At 40.0% G+C, this 27,128-nt stretch overlaps 1 protein-coding gene across 1 annotated transcript in view; it reads right to left on the reverse strand.

Moving 5' to 3' along the window:
• Positions 1-1,102: 1,102 nt before the first annotated feature.
• Positions 1,103-27,128, reverse strand: part of LOC307144550 (DNA repair protein RAD50-like) — a 100,825-nt gene continuing 74,799 nt past the window's right edge. Inside the window, exons 18-26 of the mRNA XM_079846988.1 lie at positions 25,954-26,064; positions 25,686-25,778; positions 25,473-25,586; positions 20,130-20,257; positions 19,231-19,455; positions 2,336-2,421; positions 2,039-2,181; positions 1,794-1,927; positions 1,103-1,647 (exon numbers count right to left, since the gene is read on the reverse strand). Of these exons, the coding sequence (XP_079703114.1) occupies positions 1,461-1,647; positions 1,794-1,927; positions 2,039-2,181; positions 2,336-2,421; positions 19,231-19,455; positions 20,130-20,257; positions 25,473-25,586; positions 25,686-25,778; positions 25,954-26,064 (1,221 nt within the window). The 3' untranslated portion in view covers positions 1,103-1,460. The remainder of the gene's footprint in view (positions 1,648-1,793; positions 1,928-2,038; positions 2,182-2,335; positions 2,422-19,230; positions 19,456-20,129; positions 20,258-25,472; positions 25,587-25,685; positions 25,779-25,953; positions 26,065-27,128) is intronic.

Consider the following 27,128-nt stretch of genomic DNA (forward strand, 5'->3'; position numbering starts at 1 on the left):
TTATTGTAAAGTTACCATAATATTGATACCAAATGTTTTAACTAGTAATTTTAATTCTTTATTTTATCATGAAAATAAATGAGCAAAACAAACTTTAAAGTGGGTGGGGGGAAGTACTGACAGCACCAATTCAGAGAGCGCTGATAAAGACAGAAACAGAACCAAAAATACTATATATTAGGCACAATTAAATATACATTTATAATAGTTTATGTGAATGTTGTTTTAAGTTCATATAAATGAAAAGTTGTAATAATATTTTAATGTTCTGTAATTGTTATTAAATGATAAATAAAAACATGCAGTTTATTTGCAATTTAGTTTATTTGCCATTTAGTCAGGGTTGAGTCTGTCAGTACCTGGATGGGAGACTCAGGAAAACTAGGTTGAGGCCAGTAGGGGGCGCTGCTCACCCTGTGGTCTGTGCGGGTCCTAACGCCCCAGTATAGTGATGGGGACACTATACAGTCAAAAAAAGCACGTCCTTCAGATGAGACGGTAAACCAAGGTCCTGAGTCTCTGTGGTCATTAAAAATCCCATGGCACTTCTCGTAAGATGTGTAACCCTGGTGTCCTGGCCAAAATCCCTCCATTGGCCTTTATCAATCATGGCCTCCTAATAATTCCCATCCACTGAATTGACTCGATCACCCCCCCCCCCCCCCCACCTATAGCTGGTGTGAGGGGAGCGCACTGCGCAGTCACATCATCCGAGTGGATGCTGCACACTGGTGGTGATTGAGGAGAGACTCCTGATATGATTGTAAAGCACTTACATTGTAAAGTACAATATAAATGCCAGTATTGGTATCAGTGATACTGATCTTAATTAGTAAAATGATTCCATTAAACAAACATTGCAAATGTCAAATATTTAACATACAGTCTACAGTTATGTTGTTTCCACATTTATTTATCATATTGGTTTAATGTGAAAATATATTGATGATTACAAATGTAAATGTTAGTTGCAATTACTCACGAATAATTACAGAAGCCTTAACTACTTTTAATCAATCGACAGCCCTAATCCAAATATTTTTGATGCCACTATTACAGATCATGGCGTGAGGTCACAAATAATTAGATCATGATTCAGAAATTAGAACAAGAAAATATTTTTTTAATATTTCAGAAGGCAACTAAATTTACAAACTAATATTAGGAAAGTTGAATCACATTGTGCCTTTCATGAAACAAAACAAATTTGTGTGTGAATTTTACACAAAACCATTCTTATGTAAATTGTTGCATTCAATTTAACTCGACAATTAATGCATGTATGGTTATGTGGACAATTTACTGCTCGGTGCTTAGATTTGGCCCAGATTTGGTACATGGAGACTGATATGCCTTATGTTTAGATCATGCTAATCAACTGTCTAATAAATTGAACTTTGATTCTATGTCACCTCTGAATATAGACTAACAGTCTTTCTTCTCTCATCTGATCTGAGGCATCAGTGCAGGTAGGAGTTGAGTGTGTTGATACTGCACTTTGTGATTTCTGAGCACTGGTCCTGGTTCTTCCTGATCCTGTAGAAATGCTCCACATAGTTGGATCGTCCCAGGAGCTCGACAAAATCCTCGTCATGAGTGATAACAAGCAGCTGGAAGTTGCGTTGGCGAGAACGACTCTTGATTATCCTGCAAAGAAACCAATGGCACATCTTTTAGTTAGTGAAAGTGTCAAATGGCAAATAAAAATTTTGTTTTGTCATTTTGCTCTTGCTGTAAATAAATTGTGTTTCCTGTTTAAAGACTGTCTGTATTTATGTAAAAAAAAGACTCACTCCACCAGTGCGTGTGCCAAGGACTCTATATTCTCTCTGTCTAAATTGGTGGTGGGCTCATCCAGTGCCAGAATCCCACAGTTCAGACAGAACGTCTCAGCCAGAGCCAACCGTATTATGAGGGAGGCGAGAACCTACAGACAAACATGCAGTAAACATTTAAATGAGAACCTTGGGTGATTCTAAGAGAGATTTTTTTTCTCTGGAGTGATAGAAAAACAAGATACACATAGCTGCTTATTGACCTTTTGTCCAGCACTGCAACGTCCCCGCATGTCCAAAGCTGTGTCTCCTTTGACCATTACCACTCTATAGTTGTAAGTCCTTCTTTTCAGGCCGGCAGAGGCGTTCTCATCAACATCAGAGCGAATCTCTACATACTCAATGTCTGTGGGAGATCAGGAGACACTCATGGTAAAAGGTCACTATATATATTAAGTCTCAAACAATCAAACAAAGATTTGACACCTTATCAAGCAGGACAAAAGATTCATGAAAACAAAGCCATAATTGCAGACAAACATTTGTGTGTAAAGGCAGACCTTGTCCCCTGTATGTGCTCCGCCATAAATCTCTGATGATTTTATTAATCTCCTCCATCTTCATGCTGTGAAACTTCATTATTGTTCTGTAAAAAAATAGCTTCATGAATATTCATATATACTAGGGATGCATGATATATCTGTACCATATCTTTTTTTTTATTGGTATCCGTCGATATTGGTTATTTAATTGTGCATGCTAGCCTTGCTGCAGTATTCTGTGTTACAGGTGTTACTCAGTATAACACAGTGTTCGACCGTACACTGATTATGTTACTTGGCCACCAAGGCACCTCACTCTCTGTCGTTTTGCATTTTTGTTTAAATAAAAACCATTTATTTCAGTTGGACAACAGAAAATTGTAAACTGAAAGCGTCTTTGCTCCATACAGCACAAACTGCAGAGTTGACATTGTAGTCTCCCTGAGAAAAAATTCGATTCATTCATTGCTACAGGAGAGGAATAATTTTCTAAACTCATTAAATCATCTAAATTGACAACATGTATATTAGGCCCTATATCGACTAAGCTACTGAAAGAGATGCTTCCAGATGTCATAGATCCTCTTCTTAATATCATTAATTAACCTTTGCCATTAGGATACATACCAAAAACTTAAGCTGACTATGATAAAACCGCTTGTTGAAAAAACACAACTTGATCCTACAGAATTAGTCAATTACAGGCCGATCTCAAATACCTTTTCTGTCAAAGATACTAGAAAAGGCGGTATCCTCACAATTGTGTTCCCTTTTAGAAAGAAATGATATCTGAGAGGATTTCCAGTCAGAATTTAGACCGTACCATAGAACTGAGACTGCTCTCGTTAGAGTCACAAATGATTTGCTCTTATCATCAGATCGTGGTTGTATCTCTCTATTAGTGTTACTCGATCTTAGTGCTGCATTTGATACCATTGATCACAACATTCTTTTAAATAGACTCGAAAATTATGTTGGCATAGTGGAATTGCATTAGCATGGTTTAATCATACTTATCTGACCGTTATCAGTTTGTAGCAGTAAATTAAGAGATGCCTTATCGATCAAAAGTTCAGTATGGCGTACCACAAGTCTCAGTACTAGGACCGTTGCTGTTCACTCTGTACATGCAACCCTTAGTAGATATCATTAGGAAGCATGGCTTTAGTTTTCACTGTTATGCTGATGATACTCAGCTCTATATTTCTTCACGCCCTGACGAAACTTACCAATTCACAAAATTAACGGAATGCATAGCTGATATAAAAACCTGGATGACTAATTTCCTATTTACTTAATTCTGAAAAAAAAAAAAACCCAGAGATTCTAATTATTGGACAAAAACCTTCCTCACGAAATAACCTAGAATACTGTCTAACACTTGATGGCTGCTCTGTCAAGTCTTCATCATCGGTTAGGAATCTGGGTGTGCTCTTTGATACCAATCTTTCATTTGAAAGTCACGTGTCTAGTATCTGTAAAACCGCATTTTTCCATATTAAAAATATATCTAAATTACGTCATATGCTCTCAGTGACAAATGCGGAACAGTTAGTTCATGCGTTCATGACCTCAAGGCTAGATTATTGTAATGCTCTACTGGGTGGTTGCCCTGCACGCTTAATAAACAAACTACAGCTGGTTCAAAACGCAGCAGCTCGAGTTCTTACCAGAACCAGTAAGTATGACCATATTAGCCCAGTTCTGTCAACACTGCATTGGGTCCATATTAAACATTGCATACATTTTAAAATATTGTTAATTACTTACAAAGCACTAAGCGGTAGGCTTGTTGCGATAGTCGGTGTTACCGGTGATACACGGTGTTTAACCCACCTACCGGTCATAGCACTTGACCACCGGCACCATCCCCATCGTGTTGAAGTTTTAGCCTATAGTAATAAAGCACTTAATTCAGTTAGTGATTACGTGCCTTCGTAATTTAGCGTAAGCGGAACGAGCGCCGCAGTAAAGCAGCAGGTGTCCGATTTCATTTATCATTTGAGGAGAGTGAGGCGAGCTAACTGGCAAAGGATGGCGGAAGATCTGGTTTCAAAGAGAAATGCAAACGTGAGTTTAATTTTTATATTAGTTTTTTTTTTTTGCACTTAAGTGTCCAGTGATTATTCGGGTAGGCTACCTTATTTAACGAAGTTTTTGATGTTCGTTCGTTTCATATTCGATGGTTGTGCGGTGTTTTTTGTTTTTTTTTTGCTGAAAAAGGCAGGCACTTTATTTAACGAATAGTGATTTTTTTATATATAATTTCTTGTTTGATACTTGCACGATGTGTGCAGTGGTTCGTTTTGTTAATAAATGCACTTTAAAGGTGTTTCGTAAGTGCTTTTGTTTAGTTTTTACATGGTGTGTTAAGTTATTATTCATTTTGCAATAAAGATGTGTGTAATACAAGCGAGTGTCTTATTGTTTTGTGTATTTTTATTAAGAATAAAATAAATTAACCCATGATTAATTCAAACAAATGCTACTGAAAGGCCGCTAATTAAAGTGAAAGTAAATTGAGACGTGTGCACGTCCGCATTTTCGGCCACCCGAAATCCCCGACACGCAACCCCGGTGACACCGGGATTACCGGTTTTTTTACACGTCGATTAACCGGTGGAAAAAATCCGTCACCGCAACATCCCTAGCGGTTTAGCTCCCCAGTACTTGAGCGAGCTCTTAAAGGGTGATTTCTAACATTATTCTCTCAACAGACATTTACATCGATAGTCTGGCGTTATAATTTATTTGATTTTGGTGTACTGTGGAGTGGGTAAAACTGTTTTTAATGGCAGGCTAGCAGATACCGTTGACTCGCGCTAGCCTAGCACCGGCGAACTATGCAACTAGAAGGACTGGATGATAAATGTGATAAATAACTGATAAATAACACCCAGGCTAACTTGGAAATGAGATCCGATGTCCAAAATCCTGAATCACCCCTTTAACGCATCGACTGCTGGCAGTAGATCCTTATCATATTTAGCACCAAAACTTTGGAACAGACTTCCTAACACTGTCCGGGAAGCAGACACACTCTGTCAGTTCAAATCTAGACTAAAAACACATCTCTTTAAAAACACACCTAGCATACACATAACACATTATAGACTTCTATAATTCAATGTTAGGCTGCATAGATTAGGTCAGCCGGAACCCGGGAACACTTCCCATAAATACTGATGTACTTGTTAGGTCATTAGTAGGATGGTGTCTACGCTAATATTAGTCTCTCTGTTCATCCCGAGGTTTACCGCAGTCCACCGGATCCAGGCCGTATCTGGATCTGATGAAGGACCTGCGCCTGGACACGACGACAACACAGTCCTGAAGTCTCAGCTAGTCTCTCCCCTGTGAAGGCCTCCTTCCCTTCCCTTTACCTCTGTACAGATAAAACGTTGTCAGGATAATTCCGGTTCACGTGGCTACGCGAAAGCGATAAACAAATTCTATATTATACATTTTCAAGGCTTGTCCCTTGGAACCTATTTCATGGTTTGTGTTCTCGAGCCACCCGGCACTGTTTTGTGCAAATGGGCAGCCTGATTGCATTGAGGGTTTTCTGTTAGAACGGTGACGTGTTAGCGACCCCTAAGTTATTAAATAATGATCGTTGCGACAGAAGTGAATCAATCAAATCTAACTTTAGCTGGACAGTAACTTTATTTTAGAGCTGCTGTAAAGCCAAAACAATCTCTGTTACTTTAATTTCCTATTATCACTGTAAAGCTGCTTTGAAACAATCTATATTGTTAAAAGCGCTATATAAATGAAGGCGGCTTTACTTGACTGAAGGATTTGGTGTGCAAAAGATTCTGAGTGTCATTGACAAATATCTTGTAAAATGTGCTGCCGCTCCCTATACACAGAGTATGCGTCATTGTGAATTCGAAATGAAAAGCTACACACTCCATCGATTAGGGTTAGAAGAACTGTTCCCAAACATATAACTAGATAAAGTGGGGAGAACAAGTATTTGATACACTGCCGATTTTGCAGGTTTTCCCACTTACAAATCATTTAGAACTCTGTAATTTTTATCAATACAATACAATACAATACAATACAATACAACATTTATTTATACAGCACATTTAAAAACAACCGAGGCTGACCAAAGTGCTGTACATAGCAGAGAATAAAATGCAGAGCAGTACAGAAAAAATAAATAAAAATTTAAAATAAACAACTGATAAAATAAAACAAAAGAAAAAATAAGCAGTGGTCATATCAGAATCAAGGAGCATCAAAAGCAAGAGAGAACAAAAAAGTCTTTAAAGAAGATTTGAAGATGGAAACTGAAGGAGCCAGTCTGATATAAAGAGGCAGACTGTTCCAAAGTTTTGGGCCTGCAGTCGCAAAAGCACGGTCGCCTCGTTTTTTCAGTCTGGATCTAGGCACGATGAGAAGGCAGTGATCACTGGATCTCAAGGTATGAGAAGGAGTGTACAGACACAGCAGATCGATCAGTTACTTAGGGGCCAAATTGTTAAGAGCTTTATACACAAAGAGTAAAATTTTAAAATCAATTCTAAATTTGACAGGTAGCCAATGGAGTTTGAATAAGATAGGGGTGATCGACTCATACTTGCGTGTCCCAGTGAGGAGTCTAGCTGCTGCGTTTTGCACTAGCTGAAGGCGAGAGAGAGAAGACTGAGATAGACCAAAGTAAAGTGAATTACAGTAGTCTAAATGAGATGTTACGAATGCATGAATCACTATTTGAAGATTACTCTGAGTTAAAAAAGGTTTCACCTTAGAGTTGGCGGAGGTGAAAAAAGCATGACTTTACAACAGCACTGATCTGTTTCTCAAATTTTAAGTTGTGGTCGAACAGAAAGCCCAGATTTCTTGCGCAGTGGGTTTCATACGTTGCAGAGAACCACGGTCAACATCAAGCACACTGTTTTCCTTGGGCCCGAAGGTAATTATTTCAGTTTTATTTTCGTTTAGGTTTAGAAAGTTACTTGAAAGCCAAAGTTTAAGATCACTTAAACAGGCAAACAGAGGTTGTAGACCATTGTTATCATTATGTTTTAAAGGAAAATAAATCTGAGTATCGTCGGCATACAGATGAAAGGATACTTCATATTTATTAAAGATGGAAGCCAGAGGTAACAAATACAGAATAAACAATATGGGGCCGAGGATTGATCCCTGTGGGACTCCGCAGTTCAGAGGTACACTAGAGGAGGATTGATGACCAATACGGACACTAAAACATCTGTTGGTCAAATAAGAGCGGAACCACTGCAAGACTATGCCTCGAAAGCCCACGGATGTCTCCAGTCGTCGCAACAGGACCTCATGGTCAACTAAGTCAAATGCAGCACTCAAATCTAATAAAACTAGAGCCAGTGATTTCCCAGAGTCAGTTTCAGTGAAAATATTACTTGAAACTCTTAAAAGAGCAGATTCAGTACTGTGTAAGGCTTTAAAACCAGACTGAAATGTTTCGTGAAGAGAATTTGCAGATAACTATAATTGTAGTTGAAACAGTACAACTCTCTCAAGGATCTTCGAAATAAAAGGTAGATTAGAAATGGGACGAAAGTTAGAAAGAGTGGAAGGATCGAGATTAGTTTTTTTAAGATATGGCGTCACCACAGCAACTTTCAGACTGTTAGGGAAGGAACCAGTTGACAGGCATTTGTTAATTAAAAGTAACAGGCCAGGCCCAACTGAGTCCATGATTTGTCTCAGGAAAGAAGGTGGAATAATATCCTGTGGACAGATAGTGGGTTTTAAATGACCAACAATTTCATTGCATGTGTCCAGATCAATCGGCTCAAACTCAGACCAGATGGAAGAACATAATGGAACATCATGTATATACACAGAGTTAGACAATTGAGATCAAGTTGTGATCTTATCAACAAAAAACTTCGCAAAATTGTCAGAGAGCAGTAGAGGGCTCTAAGATGGGATGCACAGAGGGATTTAAAACAGAGTTAATAGTAGCAAAGAGAACTTGAGGTTTATGACAATTATTAGATATAAGTTCAGAGAACTGTTTGCATTTTACAGACTTTGCAGCTTTCTGAAACACCTTATAGGCATTTTTCATTATTTCATACGAAACCTGCAGATGGTCCTTTTTCCATTGGCGCTCCGCCTGTCTACATGCCTGTCTAAGGGTACGTGTAGTGTCAGTGTGCCAGGGCACTGGTGCAGGCTTGTGATTTTTGTACCTCAAAGGCGCAATAGAATTCATAATATCTGCGCAGGTGGAATTAAAAAGATTAAGATGTGCATCAGCGTCCAGGTTATGTAGGGTAGAGTCAGATTCCAGGCAGTTAGGTACGTCATGATAGGCTGTGGAAAAATCTTCACTAGAGCGTTGGGTAAGGCAACGAGTTAAACGTGCCAGCGATGGATTTTTAAGTGTGCGTCCAGTGAGAGGAACAGTAAAAAGTACAGGCATGTGGTCAGAAAAAGATGCGCTGCTGATTTCTATATTTGAAATAGAGAAACCATGAGTTAAAATCAGACCAAGGGTGTGGCCATGGATATGTGTTGGACCAGAAACCCACTGAGTAAAGTGAAAAGACTCAATCATATTTAGAAATTCAGCTGAATATGGTTTGGAAGCACAGCAAACATGAACGTTGAAATCACCCAGCAGTAATATTTTGTCATACCTGATAACTAATTCACCCATTAGTGCAGCAAGCTCACTTAGAAAGTCCTTATTTTGCTGAGGAGGACGATAAATTAGAGCTATGGAAATGGGGTTAACTAAGACTAATTGTAACAATTGCACCTCAAAACTGTGGTAGGAGCCAGTAGGTAGAGGTCGACAGTGAAGAGTGTTTTTAAAAACAGTAGCAAGACCTCCACCGCGGCCAGACAAACGCGGGGAGTTTAAGAAATGACAGCCGCGAGGCACCAGCTCCGAAAACGGAGATAACTCGCCGGGCTTTGTCCAAGTCTCAGTAACACACAAGAAATCCAGCGTTTGAGAAGCAAAAAAGTCATTTAAAATGAAAGTTTTGTTTACCAGAGACCGGGCGTTAATGAGAGCGAACTTCAGCCGCGATGAAACAGTCGCTGGCTGTGTAAACAAGCGCACAGCGAACGAAGGTTGTGAAGATTAGCTCCACCACGGCGAGAGTGACTGAAAATCCGAGCAGGTGCAGAGAGGAATCCAGGTATAATAGGGCGCAGCCATCGAAAAGGGCCATCCAGAGAAGACTGGCCAGCAGTAGAATTGTGAGCAAACTCTGATCCCCGTCGAAGCAAGGCGAGCTGCAGATCACGACTCCGCAAGAGGGCCGATCTGAGTCGTACAGCGATTCCACCACGCTTGCCGCGCCTTCTCCGGCTTGGTAGATCGATCTGGAGCTGGCACAGGTATGCAGGGGGGAGAGATGGGCAGGGTGGAAGCTCGAAGCGCGTTCCACAGACATCGCACCTAACGTTAGGCAAGGCAGTGACCGTGCTACGGATGTTTAAAAGTAATAAACGGTCATAGACCAATATAGCATCACAATATAAAACTAAATGAGACATATATAAAAACATAGCAGGCGCAAGAGATAGCAACAGGGCGGTCTGCAGACGGCCTGCCAAAGACATCGGCGCCATCTTCTCGCACATTATCATAGGTACTCTTCAACTGTGAGTGACGGAATCTAAAACAAAAATCCAGAAAATCACATAGTATGATTTTTAAGTAATTAATAAAATGATGTATTATTTGATACATCAGAAAAGCAGAAGTTAATACTTTGTACAGAAACCTTTGTTTGCAATTACAGAGATTATACGTTTCCTGTAGTTCTTGACCAGGTTTGCACACACTGCAGCAGGGATTTTGGCCCACTCCTCCATACAGACCTTCTCCAGATCCTTCAGGTTTCGGGGCTGTCGCTGGGCAATAAGGACTTTCAGCTCCCTCCAAAGATTTTCTATTGGGTTCAGGTCTGGAGACTGGCTAGGCCACTCCAGGACCTTGAGATGCTTCTTACGGAGCCACTCCTTAGTTGCCCTGGCTGTGTGTTTTGGGTCGTTGTCATGCTGGAAGACCCAGCCACGACCCATCTTCAATGCTCTTACTGAGGGAAGGAGGTTGTTGGCCAAGATCTCACGATACATGGCCCTATCCATCCTCCCCTCAATATGGTGCAGTCGTCTTGTCCCCTTTGCAGAAAAGCATCCCCAGAGAATGATGTTTCCACCTTCATGCTTCACGGTTGGGATGGTGTTCTTGGGGTTGTACTCATTCTTTTTCTTCCTCCAAACATGGCGAGTGGAGTTTAGACCAAAAAGCTCTATTTTTGTCTCATCAGACCACATGACCTTCCTCCTCTGGATCATCCAGATGGTCATTGGCAAACTTCAGACGGGCCTGGACATGCGCTGGCTTGAGCAGGGGGACCTTGCGTACGCTGCAGGATTTTAATCCATGACGGCGTAGTGTGTTCCTAATGGTTTTCTTTGAGACTGTGGTCCCAGCTCTCTTCAGGTCATTGACCAGGTCCTGCCGTGTAGTTCTGGGCTGATCCCTCACCTTCCTCATGATCATTGATGCCCCACGAGGTGAGATCTTGCATGGTGCCCCAGACCGAGGGAGATTGACCGTCCTCTTGAACTTCTTCCATTTTCTAATAATTGCGCCAACAGTTGTTGCCTTCTAACAAAGCTGCTTGCCTATTGTCCTGCAGCCCATCCCAGCCTTGTGCAGGTCTACAATTTTATCCCTGATGTCCTTACACAGCTCTCTGGTCTTGGCCATTGTGGAGAGGTTGGAGTCTGTTTGATTGAGTGTGTGGACAGGTGTCTTTTATACAGGTAACAAGATCAAACAGGTGCAGTTAATACAGGTAATGAGTGGAGAACAGGAGGGCTTCTTAAAGAAAAAACTAACAGATCTGTGAGAGCCGGAATTCTTACTGGTTGTGACATAAATACTTATGTCATGCAATAAAATGCAAATTAATTATTTAAAAATCATACAATGTGATTTTCTGGATTTTTGTTTTAGATTCCGTCTCTCACAGTTGAAGTGTACCTATGATAAAAATGGCAGACCTCTACATGCTTCGTAAGTAGGAAAACCTGCAAAATCGGCAGTGTATCAAATACTTGTTCTCCCCACTGTATATGCTAGAAACATAATGATCACTGCAATAATGATTAATGATCAAGTCATAGGCTTTTTATTTTCCTATTTAAATTCAAACACCAATTTTTTTCAGGCCGGGCAGTAATGTAATGTAATGTAATGTACACACACACAACTATAACAACTGTTCATTTTTATGGGAAGCAAAGCCATTCTACAATATTCTCCTTTATTCCAAAGCATTAAGTGACATTTTAAAGTTAAGTAGCTCACCAATACCAGCAGCTAAAAAGGCTCGCCACAAAACGAAACTCTTTAATGATCTTTAATCATTGCTTCACTGTGGTAGAGATGCATTTATTATTATATTTTTCACCAGATTTTTGAAGACACCACTCTGGATTTCACAAAATGTAAGAAAATACTGTAATTTTGACCATTAGGTTTTTTCTCACCCATTTATTAGAAATGATATTAGGCGAATTAGGCGAAATCTTGCATCTCAACATGGTGTGTCATATCAGATTACCACACTTCCTCTACTCTTCTGCACAGTCAGCTATGATGGTATCATGGTGAGAAGAACGGGTCAGCTGGTTTGATGTGTGGCTCAATATTTCATTAGAAGAAAACTGCTTTACCAGCCTACACCCAATCAACGGCCTAGAAAGCAGAATACTATGGACAGCTATCTGTGTAAAGTCTCCATTTGATCAGCTATAGAGAATATAAGTGATGTCACATGCATAAAACCCAATTCTCAGCCTTGGCAAGTTTCCAATCAATCTACTGAAGTACTTGGCAGTTATAAAGACTTATAGCAGTTAGGTTTGGTTTTTCGTACCAGTGGTCGACCAACATGGGTTTTGCAATGACCACTGGTATGAAAGAATCTGGTTCTAGAATTTTCAGTAGATATCTATAAGATATTTTGTACTGCTGGAATACTCAAAATGTAAACCCCAGCTATATATTTCAGAAGGAAAGAATGTTTTCTGTGTGTTTGCCTCCTAATGCCAGGGTCAATGCCACTAAGAGGCCTGCGGGGACCAGGCCCTTCATCAAATTAGTTTCCATAACTCCTAAATTCTAATGTGATGTACAACATACTTATGCTTAAATACATAATAAAATGAATTATGGAAAATAAATAAATAGAACCTTTTCTTCTTTTCAGTGTGGCAATGTATATATGTATATATTACTGTATGATAAAATAATGCAAAGCCTTATTTTCATAGGCTTAGCATTTTAATTAACGTTACTTCAGGTTATTAATTAGTGACTCAAATAATTGTATCCCAGTGGTGGACAGTAACTAAGTATATTTACTTAGTTACTGTACTAAAGTACATTTTTCAAGTATCTGTACTTTATCAGAGTATTTTTATTTTGGGAAACTTTTACTTTTACTTCACAACATTTCAAAGCATAATATTGAACTTTTTATTCCACTACATTTCATAAAAACATTTGCTCCAGTTGAATTGTGCTTGTATTGCGCATTGCACCACTGATCCATATAAGTGGTGCAACTATAAAGCTGCCTCTCAATCAGCTCGCGGATACCACATTTACTTCTTTTTCGTGGCTTTTTGTGCTTAAACGGCCAAATACATACAAAATTATGTCAAAATGCCCGTCTTGCTATTCAGGTAAATACGGTCAGTCTTGGAACCCAAATAGGTGAGAGAAAACGCATATTGTGTAACAGTATAACATCTGTGCATAAGCTCATAAAGTGTCAGCAGCCTATTAAACCTGCTGCTGTCATGTTAATCAAAGAACAGAAGACAAAGAGAAAATCACTCACTGCTCTTAACTGAATAACTTTTGTAACTTTGATTGTAAGCAACAATCTGTATTAAATTTTTACAATGGAAACTATCCAGTGTTATTTTACATACAATTTACATTTTTGTAGAATTTCTTAACTGAATGCTACTGTTATACCCACCTGAAAAACTTAAATCCATGTTTATTTCATTTGTCTATTTATTCTATTGTATTTATTTGTGCTATCATTTGCAATTTGATTATTTATTCTTATTTTATTACTGACTGTTTAATTGTCTTTTTTTGTAAATGCAGTTCAACGATTCAAATAAAGCCTCCCTGTGCTGTGTGTAAGCTATTACACAAAACTACCCCAATTATCAAACAATTATGAGAACAAATTATCTGTGGTTTGTGGTATATGGCAGTTTTCCCTGTGGTATCAAAAACGGTATTGAATATTTTTCAAGGTATTGTATCGAATTCCAGTATCATGACACATTACTATACAGTATATTTTGTTATTGATTAATCCGCAATTATCAGTAGTATCAATGTATTACTAGTTTAGATAATAAAACAAAAGTTGTATTACTTGCAGATCAATCCATAAAGGTGCTCTAAGCGATGTTGGGTGACGTCACTTCTTGTTGACGTTCAAAGTATTGTCAAACAAAACGGAAGCTAGCTCGACCCTCCCTCCTCCTCCCTCCCTTCATGCTTCTCTCTCCTCCACTCCCCACACACCCCTACATGTGCCAGTGCACTAACCCCCCAACCCCCACCCCCAAATCCCACCCCCAAATCATTCTTGTTGGTTATTGGCTGGAACACTGTTTGTTATGTTGCATGGTCCAGGCTGGGCCAGTTTGTTTTTGTTGCCGTTTGTGGAGCCTGGGCTGTCTACAGAGACCGCGCGTTTTTTTTTTTTTACAGTGTGTTCAGGGGACAGGCAGCTAGCGGATAGTGAGGAGATTTTTGCTGTATGTGACAAAAAAATTTTGGCCTAAAAAACTTGTGACATCGCTTAGAGCAACTTTAAGTGTCTGCTTTATCTTCCATACAGACTAGTGTTAATAAAATAACTACACATCATCTTGTGCTTAATGCTCTTCAAACAAACTGTTGAGCAGAGTTGCTGTACAAGTGACTGTTCAATTGCTGTTCTGTCTGAAACCAAAAATAATGCAAATAAATTGCAATATTAAAAGTGAAATGTTCTTACGAAAAATACAAACAAACAAAACAAAACAAAACAAGTGAAAATTAGTAACATGGCTGCATCTACAGTGCCTTCAGAAATGTGTCAACTGCAATTTTCAGTAACACTTTACAATAACCCCTCATTGAACTGCCACCTTACCGTGGTGGAGGGGTTTGAGTACCCGAACGATCCTGGGAGCTATGTTGTCCGGGGCTATATGCCCCTGTTAGGGTCTCCCAAGGCAAACAGGTCCTAGGTGACGGGTCAGACTAAGAGTGGTTCATAAACCCTTTATGATGGAATTTAAAGCAAGGAATGTGACGTCGCCTGGCACGGCGGAGCCGGGACCCCACCCTGGAGCCAGGCCCAGATTTTGGGCTCGTATGCGAGCCTCCTCCCATGGGGCAGGGCCGGGCTCAGCCCGAAGGAGAGACGTGGGGCCTCGACAACCCGATCCCTGGACACGGAAACTAGCTCTAGGGACGTGGAACATCACCTCGCTGGCTGGGAAGGAGCCTGAGATTGTGCGTGAGGTTGAGAGGTACCGACTAGTGATAGTCGGGATCACCTCCATGCACAAGCTTGGGCTCTGGAACCACACTCCTTGAGAGAGGATGGACTCTTTATCACTCTGGAGTTGCCCATTGTGAGAGGCGGCGGGCTGGTGTGGGTTTGCTTATAGCCCCCCAGTTCAGCCGCCATGTGTTGGAGTTCAGCCTGGTGAACGAGAGGGTCGCTTCCCTTTGCCTTCGGGTCGGGGATAGGTCTCTCACTGTTGTGTGTGCCTACGGGTCAAACGGCAGTACAGAGTACCCGGCCCTCGTGGAGGGGTGCTGGAATGTGCTCCTACTCGGGACTCCATCGTTCTACTGGGGAACTTCAACGCCCACGTGGGCAGCGACAGTGACATCTGGAGGGGCGTGATTGGGAGGAACGGCCCCCCTGATCTGAACCCGAGCGGTGTTCTGTTATTGGACTTCTGTGCTAGTTACAGCTTGTTCATAACAAACACCATGTTCAAACATAAGGGTGTTCATCAGTGCATATGGCACCAGGACACCCTAGGTCAGAGGTCGATGATCGACTTTGTGGTCGTTTCATCGCTCCTCCGGCCGTATGTCTTGGACACCCGGGTGAAGAGAGGGGCAGAGCTGTCAACTGTTCACCACCTGGTGGTGAGTTGGATCCGATGGCGGGGGAGGAAGCTGGACAAACCCAGCAGACCCAAAAGTACTGTGAGGGTCTGTTGGGAATGTTTGGCCAAGTCCCATCAGAGAGATCTTCAACTTTCACCACCGGCAGAGCTTCGACCAGATCCCAAGGGAGTCTGGAGATATTGAGTCCAAGTGGACCATGTTCTCCACCTCCATTGTCGACGCGGCCGCTCAGAGTTGTGGCTGTAAGGTCTGTAAAGGTCCACCCTGAGTACCTCTGGATGTTGTGGGGCTGTCTTGGCTGACATGCCTCTGCAACATCGCGTGGCGGTTAGGGACAGTACCTTTGGGCTGGCATTCCGAGGTGGTGGTCCCTCTTTTTAAGAAGGGGGACCGAAGGGTGTGTTCCAACTACAGGGGGATCTCAGCCTCCCCGGGAAGGTCTATGCCAGGGTACTGGAGAGGAAAATATGGCCGATAGTAGAACCTCGGATTCAGGAGGAACAGTGCGGTTTTCGTCCCGGTCGTGGAACACTGGACCAGCTCTATACCCTCTCCAGGGTGCTGGAGGGTTCATGGGAGTTTGCCCAACCAATCTACATGTGCTTTGTGGATTTGGAGAAGGCATTCGACTGTGTCCCTCACGGCGTCCTGTGGAGGGTGCTCTGGGAGTATGGGGTCCAGGGTCCACGACCGGAGCAGGAGCTTGGTTCGCATTGCCGGCAGTAAGTCAGACTTGTTCCCGGTGCATGTTGGACTCCAGCAGGGCTGCCCTTTGTCACCGGTTCTGTTCATAATTTTTATGGACAGAATTTCTAGGCGCAGCCAGGGGCCGGAGGGTGTCAGGTTTGGGGACCACACAATTTCGTATCTACTTTTTGCGGATGATGTTGTTGTGTTGGCCCCATCAGACCAGGACCTTCAGCATACACTGGGACGGTTTGCAGCCAAGTGTGAAGCGGCTGGGATGAGAATCAGCATCTCCAAACCCGAGGCCATGGTTCTCAGTCAGAAAAGGGTGGCTTGCCCACTTCAGGTTGGTGGAGAGTTCCGGGCCTCAAGTGGAGGAGTTCAAGTATCTTGGGGTCTTGTCCACGAGTGAGGGAAGGATGGAACGGGAGATTGACAGACAGATGGTGCAGCTTCTGCAGTAATATGGAAGAAAGAAGAAAGAGCTGAGCTGCAAGGCGAAGCTCTCTATTTACCAGTCAATCTACGTTCCTACTCTCACCTATGGTCATGAGCTGTGGGTCATGACCGAAAGGACAAGATCCAGGATACAGGCGGCCGAAATGAGCTTTCTCCGCAGGGTGGCTGGGCGATCACTTAGAGATAGGGTGAGGAGCTCAGTCACTCAAGAGGAGCTTAGAGTAAGGCCGCTGCTCCTTCACATCGAGAGGGGCCAGCTGAGGTGGCTCGGGCATCTGTTCTGGATGCCTCCTGGACGCCTTCCCAGGAGGGAGGGATTATGCTGGAGGGATTGTGTTTCACGGCTGGCCTGGGAACACCTCGGTGTCCCCCCCGGAAGAGCTGGAGGAAGTGTGGGGAGAGGGAAGTCTGGGCATCACTGCTTAGACTGCTGCCTCCGCGACCCGGCCCCGGATAAGCGGAAGATGATGATGATGATGATGATGACTTTACAATAAGGTTTCATTAGTTAACAACACTAACTAATGAACTGCCCTTCTACAGAATTTATTAATATTTGTTAATGTTAAATTCAACATTTACGAATACTATTAAAATCAAAAGTTGGATTTGTTAACATTAATTAATGCACTGAGGTAACATTATCAAACAATGCACAGCTGTATTTTATATTTACAAATATTGTAACGAATGTATTGCTCATGGTTAGTTCATGTTAGTCAATAGATTAACTAATGTTAACAAATTAAACCTTGTTGTAAAGTGTTACAAATTTATCTTCTTTGTTAGTGCGCATAAAACATTAAAAGTAGTCGACAAACAAAATGGGGATAAAATCTCTTATTTTATGCAATATTTACTGAAATATCCAAATTTACTGAAGTTATTTTATTTTATTCAGTGATAAGCCATATCCGGTGTTTGCTAGAAGCAATGTGACAAACCCTGAAACTTTCAAATAATCTGTTGTGGTTTTAAGAGAGTTGCACAATTTGGCCTAAAAACTGCTATTTCTGGTGCAAACTGAATACAGTCTAAAATAGAGATTATGCTGTATAAATGCTGTTGATTTATTAATTTATTCACAATGGAGCAGTAATGAGTGACTAATAGACCACTATAGCTACTGTGTCTCAAGTACTGATTATTCAATATTTGGAGTGAAATGACTGTACTGACAACTGTGATCTTTTATAAAGTAAAGAAAAGTCATTGACAGTTTAAACTTGATATCTTAAAGAATAAGAATAAGAAACTGAAGATTAATGGCTGAAAAGTCAGGATAACGCCTCTGCACTGTAGATAGGCTGATGACGGCAGAACGATTCAGACAACCACAGTCCTGCTGATGTAACTTCTGTGAAGACACAGGACGATACCGATCTAAACCAAAGATAATGATTTGTGACTTCCTCTGTATATTCCTCAACAGAAACCAGCAACATCATTTTGACCACCATTTTTAATAATAATGCTCAATGCTTTATCATTATTGCTAAAATTGTAAATTTGTGCAGAACAGAGACCAATGAAAATGAGCTCAAATTTGGACGAGGCAAATGAATGTAAATTGTACACAGATCTCGTAAACTATAACTGAGTGGTCAGTGCTTGTGCATCGAACCACTTAGCCAGGGTCTTCATGCAGGAGAGAATCAACATTCAAATATTATCTGAACCAGTATAGTTCCACAAGGACCTGAGTTTAGTGTTAGTACTAGTCCCACAATTGTGTGGAAAAATATCATATGCAAGTGTATTTGCCCATGTGACATCACAGACCCCGTAATATCCTAACAAACTGCTTTTGTAGCTCGGTTAAATGCATTTGTTTTAATGAGGAGGAAGTTTTAACAACTTCTAGGGTATTTTAATGGTAAAAAGACCTCTTACTGTATGTGTCAAAAGGTCAAGGGAAATGTGATTTCTCATGTCATGAGCCCTTTTAAGTACAATAACAATTAAAGGCATTTCCTTCAAATAAAATTATGCTTTATTACTTTTCTGCATTTTTACCTATGTTGTAGCTTACTCTAACTTTACTGGGTATTGCAGTGATTATTGTTTGCTCTTATATGAAAAATTGCTTTCTATGTTTCTCTTACGTAAAATGCTTTGTATAATCTCATGTGCTGAACGATTTCTTAGTATTTTCTGAATGATTTCTTAGTATTTTCTGAATAAATAAACAAAAATGTGTATAGTATGTAATATAGTGTTTTGGACCAAATTTTGTATACATTACAAAATTATTTTACTTTATCAAGACCTAAATATGGCAAGATCACTATAGCAATGGTTGTAACATGGTAAGCGTTTTAGCATCTTTCTGTGGAGTTCCTGTGATATTAAGCCCACCAGTTAGTGATGATTCAACTGCACCATTAGTGCTAAAAGTTGAGTCAGACTTCCTTCAGTCTAGGTCATTGCACACATGGCCTGTTGCTGATTGTTGCTTCTTGTTCTCTGCCGAACCACATCAAAACCAAACCTACACACTCTGACAAACCGCTACTTGAAATTACCCTTCAGAAAACCCCCTATAGAAAAACCTACTTACTGGTCTAGAGCTTTATAGTAGATGTCCAGGTCCTTATTGGCCAACTCTGTTGTTCTCATGACAATCATTTTGTCTCTGTAGAGATCCTCAGCCCGGCTATATTGATCCTCATTGAGCTCTTTACGAAAACGGATGATCTCGTCCTCGTAGCCTTTCTGCCGACCGACAGCCACACTGCGGTTCTTTTTCAGGTCATCCAACTTTCGCTCCACTTCTCGCCGCTCACTTGACAACAGAAGATACACTCTTTAAGATACACACTCATTTGAACTCTCATCCTTTGTGAACATTTAAAACAGCGCTATGCAGTTTTGGCAATTTCTTCGCTGTTTTCTCGCAGGTTTCTCTATAGAGCTCCCCCTACAGCTTCGGAATAGATATTTGACAACACTGTCGTCAAAACTTGTTGGCGACTCTCCCCCCTCCCATCTTCTAACTCTGGTCATGTGCATTTGTTTTCAAAGAAGCCGGCGAACGCATGGAGCCATGTCCACTGAGGCCAGCATATAAGTGTTAAGATTTCCTGATGCTGAGGTCAGGCCCGCCGGCCCAAAATTGCAAGTGTGGTTTTTCCGCTCACAGGTGCTAGGTGGGTGCGAGAAGACCACCAATCAACCCGAAAAAAGTCATATAACCATTCCAATGACTCCGAAGCTGTTCAGTTAAGGTAAATTAAGAAAAAAAAAACTGCATAGTTCCCCTTTAAACAAACTAGGTTTCATTAAAGTAGCGAGGAGCAAAATCTATGAGTTGGTGAGAGAGATTCATTTAGATTTATGGTAACCAAAGAACATACTCAGTATATAAAGTCTTCTGAACTTCAGAAAGTATCAAACATCATCAGGACTTCCTAACTGGCACTTGGTAGCTGTATATAAGAGGTATAAGTGATTTCATACTTGCGCAACTGCACGACTTGCATGTTTCCCATCTCCTTAAGCAAAGCCTCACGTTTTCTAGACACCCCTTTCAGCTCCTCCACACGCTTCCGTAAGGTCAAGTTATCTTGTAGCCAGCGTTCTTGAACCTGTTAAAAATCCCAAAATCATATATCATTAAAAATGGAAATTAATAGCTATATTGTATAATTAAATTATACTGTAATGCTAAATACCTATAATTAATGGCTAAAATTTAGAAAAAAATCTATTTCATAGAGACATCAATAGCAGTTTTGGTATCTGTGATATTGGCCTTCTTTCATTAAACAAATATTTAAAATAAAGGCTACTGTCTTTATGTTGTTTCTACATTCATCTGGAGAATAAATATGAAATTATTACAAATAAAAAATGTACTAAAAAAATTAACGTTAGGTACGATTAATCCAGATTAATTTCAGAAAAATGTGCGATTAATTAGTTTTTTTTTTTAATCGATTGAACGCACTTATATATACAGTACTGTACAAAAGTCTTAGGCACTTTAGTATTTTCACCCCCCAAAAACTGATTTAAGCCAGTTATTTATATCTTTTGCTGTAGTGTGTCAGTAGGAAATATCCGTTTACATTTCTGAACATTCCTTTTGCCATTAATTGTAATAATCCAGTGAGATTTTTAAATGCACAAGGAGTCTGACAACAGTCAGTGCTCCACACAGAGATCTGATCTCACCATCATCAAGTCCATCTGTGATTACATGAATGCAACTTTTAATGACTTCTGCAGCCTCAAAATTATTCAACCACCTGAGTAGAATCCCTCACAACAACACAAATCTGGAAAACAGGTGTTGTCTCAAGCACACCTGATGCAACCAATCAAAGGCTTCATTAGTTGCACCAGGTGTGCTTGAGCTAGAACACGACATATCTGAACTGGCTGGGTTTGTTGAGTGTCACGTTTGATTGCATGTTAGAAATATGGCTAAGTCAAAAGAATGATCCAAAAAGTTAGAAATATGGCTAAGTCAAAAGAATGATCCAAAAAGTTAAAGAAGATATCATCGGATTCACAAACAAGGAACGGGATACAAAAAGATAGCGAAGGCACTAAATGTTCCTAGAGACACCGCTGGAAGCATAGTTTGCAAGTTCAAAGTTAAAGGAACAGTGCTTACACTATCTAGACAGGGCAGAAAAAGGAAGCTATTAATGGCTGCAACCAGATTTCTGAGAAGGCAAGTTTAAGAAAAACCCTCGAGTGACCGCAAAAGACCTGCAGCAAGACTTGCTGGCAACAGACACTGAGGTTTCAGCTTGCACAGTAAGGTACGTACTAAACACATGCGGTTTTCATGCCAGAACTCCAAGACGTACACCACTACTAACCCAAAAGCACAAGAAAAGTCAGCTCCAATTTGCTCAAATTCATATAAAAAAGTCACAGAGGTTCTGTGGAGCGATGAAACAAAACTGGAACTTTTCGGCCCTATGGAAAAAAAAAAAACCTCTGCCAACAGTTAAGCATGGTGGGACTCGGTGATGCTCTGTGGCTGCTTTGCATCCTCTAACACTGGAAACCTGCAGTGTGTGGAAGGAGAGATGGATTCATTAAAGTATCAGGAAATACTAGCGAGGAAGCTAAAGCTTGGGCGTCATTGGACCTTCCAACAGGAAAATGATCCCAAGCATACCTAAAATTCCACCAAGGCTTGGTTGCAGAAGTCGTCCTGGAAGATTCTACGGTGGCCTCACAGTCACCTGACTTCCATAAAAAATATCTGGTGGGATTTGAAGAAGACGGTTGCAGCACGCAAACCCAAGAATATTACTGAAAAATATTCTAATATTCAGAATTAATGAATATTACAGGGGTAATATTGCTCATGAGGAATGGGCTAAGATTCCTCAGAAACGCTGCCAGAAGCTGCTGTCTGGTTAAACATCTCGTTTGCAGCAGGTCAAACAGCATAAGGATGTTCTACTAAGTAATAAAGATGCTTGCCATTGAGACTGCAGAAGTCATTAAAAGTTGCATTTCAGATGAATTTGGGGAAACCACTTGAAACATTTGTTGTGTTGAGCTATTTCAATTACCTTCAGGGTTTCCCATACATTCATTAATTTGTGGCGGCCCGCCACAATATCAACGCTGACCGCCACGGATTGATTCAGATTTTTTTTTTAATATAGGTAAAATTTTATTTTATTGTAGAGCTGCGCGCTGCTTGTTCCCTCTCACAAACTGACAACGGAGGCACGACTAGCCCCTCCTCTTCGAGCACGATCTGAATCAAAACATGAGCATGCGTTAGTTAGAGGACGGATTGTTGCCGGTGCTTAATGCTTATTCCCCCAGCGAAGATTCCAGAATCAATCCGGAGTTGAATGGTTAGTAATGAACACTGTTGCTCTCGACAAAACTCGGACAGACAGTCATGGTCAGATACACTTTACCCAGCGTGACGGTTCTATTGCGGTTACCGCTTGTGTCCATTTTCAAAACGTATAGTGCTACGCGGATAATCCGCGGGTCGGGCGGGCCAAGTAATAAAAATATTCCATTCCAATTAACCGAGGGTGGATGACAGATAAATCATTATAATGTGTTGAGTTTAATAAAGACACGGAACTCTCATCACGGTAAAACGCAATGAACGTGCGTGACTCTTTTACTTTCGTTTTATACTACAGGGCTGTTGAATGCTTGAATCTGATTGGTTGAAGAACGTTCTAAGGTGTGCATTATTTTCAGGGAAACGCACGGCTAAAGTAGTTCCAGGCAGGTCTTGACCGCATTACAGTTCCATATCACTTCGCGTAGTTAACCGTAATAACGGAAAATAGGATACAATTCATAACAAGAAAAAACATGCAGCCCCATGGGCTTGATCTGCAATTTTCAATGTCTAGCTTCACAATCAATGGAAACATGCAGTTTAATTTTAATAAATAAAGTATATAGTCCTAGGCTATCTATAATCAATAGAAAATTAAACTGAATATAGGCTAAATAAATGGATAGTCCTGCAGCACGGATTTTATTGCAGATAATATATAACAAATAAATAATTATTGATAGGCCTACTTGTTAAAATGGCTTTGTGTTTCATTTATTTGGCTAGTCTACTGTCATCTGTCAATAATATAAAAAAGAATGAACAAATTAATTATAACGAATTGAATTAATAAATAAATAATAATATTGACGCACATGCTTTTCTGTCTCATTATTGCAACATCTCTCACTAATAACTGCATTAATAACTGCATAAAGCCGGGGACACACTTTAAGGTCGGTTATGAATGCAATTTGATACTTATGACTGATCATGCCCAAACGCGTGTTCAGCGCGTTCAGTCTGTGTTCAAAGTCGGTGTTTAAAATCTGCTGCAGTCGATGAAAACAGTCAGAGAATGTGTCAGCTAGTCGTGTGTCCCCAGCATTAGTCTGCTATCAGTGGCTCAAACCTCCGTTACTAACTCTAAAATGACGTTTTGGAATTAGCAACGGAGGCAGTGGATTAGATGCGTAAGAAATTAGTCCTACATACAAGAGCGTTTTAATGACAACAACTTTACAAACGTCTTGAAATACATAATCTGAACAATGTTTCGAGGTGTGGTAACTGTAGTATAAGCGGAATAATTGACTTCAGGCCGTTGAATTATTAGAAAAATAATGCACACCGAGGTGTAACGGCCACTCCGCTTCGCGTCGTGACCGCATTACCACCTCGGGTGTGCATTATTTTTCTAATAATTCAACGGCCTGTCGTCAATTATTCCTTACTTCAACAACGTAATTATCTTCAGGGAAAACAAATCAAGGAAAACATATCAGGGCTCGACAATAACGCATGTCCGGGACACGTGTGTTTTTTTGGGGGGGTTTTTTTGAAGGGAAAAGTGAGAGAGAATTGTAGCCAATCCGGACAAATGCCCTGATTAAAACAATTTTTAATATAAAATAAAAAATAACTAGGGAATCACCGAAACCGTGAGGATGATTCTGTTTTATTTCATTTAATGTAAGTGGCGATTGATAGCCTATATAGTTGATAATAATATAGTCCTACCTAATGTACTGACGGTAACAAAGTTGCACTGTTGAGGCTCATGCAGTTATTTCTAACATATTATAGCCAAGGGCCTAGGCTACACACGACCAGAGAGCTGTTTTCCTGAATGCCATCGAGATTGAAACAGAGACTGATTTCATAACAGTTCAATAAACAAATAGTTAAAATTAAGTCACTTACATTTGAGACGCAATGACTGTTTTTGTTCTGTTTCAGCAGCGAAAACACTTCCAAACATCACCGCAGAACCATAGCGCATCTCACAGCAACACTTGTTGCAGCATTACTGAATTATTCAGCATTTTGAACGAATCGGTTGAGTCAAAGATTCAATTAACTATTCATAAACTGCTTCATTCTGAATAAATCAGCCGATTGAACGAATCGTTTGAATGAATGACTCAATGACTCGCTCATTAAGGCGTTCGCCTGCCGCCTCCTACTGGCGGTTTAGTTTCATAAAGTATCATTCTTTTCATCATTCCTTATTTGTATATTCAAAAGTATTTAAAATAATCTCATTTAATACAGTTATAATTTTTCAATGTAAATTATTTAATTTGATTGGTAACAGCCTAGTGTCTTATTATTTTAATTGAATATATTGATCAAATTTAAGACTTTGAAATGAAAGATGGAGCAAACATTTAGGAAAAAAATGCCTTTTATAAAGGTACAAAAAATTATTCCGAGTGTTTTCAAGTGATGTAATGACACATTGACAATTTAAGTTTGAAGGGAGTAAAGTCTCTGTTTAGGCTATTAAGGAAATGTAATTTTGGCAAAAGAAGAACTTTTATTTTAAATAAATGTTCTTTTTTAATTAGCCAACTTCAATGTGATATGTTACCATGTTATCATGCTTAACACTGAGAGTTTGAATAATTGTAATGTGATGATCAGATGCAGATATCTAAATCAGAGAATATGGGCGGTTTGCGGGTGGATTATGTATTTTTAATAGTGGATTCGGGTGACTCAAAGTGCACCAGATTAATGAATTTATCTTTAAAATGTACAAAATTTTCTACATATATATATGATATATTTAACTTAATCACCCCCCCCCCCCCCCCCAAACACCACACCACCGCAAATAGAATCTAATTCTGTGGGAAACACTGACCTTTGTTTGATTTGTTCATTGCAAACAGCTGAAAGTCTGTAAATTTTGCCAATAAATCTGATTTGCAATGGGGGTTGAATAATTTAGATTACAACTGTATATCTAGGCCTATGCAACAACAAAAGCAAAAACACATGAAGCTTTGCTTGACCTTCTGAGTGTCAATATCTTGTCGGATGTTGCCCATGTCTTTATTGGTCTTCTCTCGCTGTTTTTCAGCCTCGTGTAGTTGTTGGTCAACCTCTTGTAGCTCAGTTTCTTTTTGCTAAATAAGAAAAAGTAAAAAAAAAAGAAAATAAATGAGAAAACTTTCTTGCATTTATTAGGAAACGAGAGCTAAGAGATGCACATTATTTTGTTATACCTCTTTGTAGCTGTCTTTGCCCTCTTCAATGTACTTGGTGATCTCTCTTTCAAGGAGGGTCAAGTTTTTAACTTTTTCCTTGAGTGAATTTATCTAAAAGAAAGTATAAAGCTTTAGTCAACTCTGATGATAAGCAATGACTTTGTCTTGCATTAAAGTAAAAATCCCCAACCTTTCATGTAATACATTGTGGTGAATAATTTCTCAGTAAACATAAATAAGTCACATAAAACCTAAAACACAAATGCAAAAACAAATTAACCAACACCTTTTCTTGCCCTTCTTCCCGTTTCTGCATCCTGCGCTTTGCAATGTCCTGTTTCTCCAGCTGGAGCTTCTCCAGAGTTGCAGCTAGAGGAGACATCTGCTCCTTTGCATCCTAATAAACACAAATCATGACACACCAGTAAAAATATGATTACATTATCGTTCAAAAGTCTGGGGTCTGTAAGATTTTATGTTTTTGAAAGAATTATCTTATGCTCACCACAGCTGCATTTACTTGATCAAAATACAGTAAAAAAAAACTGTTGTGAAAACTGTTTTTCTATTTTAATATATATTTAAAATGTAAGTTACTCCTGAGATGGCAAAGCTGAATTTTCAGCTGCCATTATATTATTACTAAAATGTATATTACTGTCATTTTTGATCAGTTTGATGCATTCTTACTGAATAAATACACAAGTAATCCATAGATGTTCCCTTTTATGGGTTTCATTTAACGAGTCAGGAGCTGAAGCTATGGGAACAGTAAACCACAGCACTACACTACGAGGTAACTGCTGGTTTATCAGTCTGTGATTGCATAAACACAAAACACTGACAAACATGAATAAATAACACCCCGCTCAAGCAAAAAGCAAAAAATCAAAACACAACAAAACTGGGAACCTGGGGTCAGGTTAATATCAAGATTATAAAATCTGATAAAAGTGTCCAGAGGTGAAGATAACCCACACGCCTCATAAGCTTTACAAATAGCATTTCTCACCCAATGCAACATCAGCTGCTCAGACTTACACCATTAGCTTGAATGGTCAACATAAACCTTTAACTCTCCGGGGTCGATAAACGCACCGGTGCATTCTGTAACTGTTGGATTTTTTCCACATAGCAGTGAAATCGACTTAAAATACTCTAAACTGGGAAACACCTATGCAATCTTTTACATTATCCCAAGACTCAAAGGGTGGAATAGAAAAGGGCAACATTACAACCTAGGAACGAAATTAAGTTGATGCAGCCTTGGGTATATATCCTAACCTAGGTCATAACAAGACCTTTGCCAGGCCTGTAAATCTCTGATTCTCTTAAGAGAGGACAGAGCCAATAACAACACTGACTCTTCTCTAAAGCTGATTCCATTGGCTCAAATTGAGAATATGTTAACCCTTTCAAAAAGATAAATCCAATGAGGGAACATGTACAGAGCAGAAATGT

Source organism: Squalius cephalus (assembly GCF_949319135.1).
Source record: "Squalius cephalus genome assembly, chromosome: 17".
In the NCBI taxonomy this organism is placed as follows: domain Eukaryota; kingdom Metazoa; phylum Chordata; class Actinopteri; order Cypriniformes; family Leuciscidae; genus Squalius; species Squalius cephalus.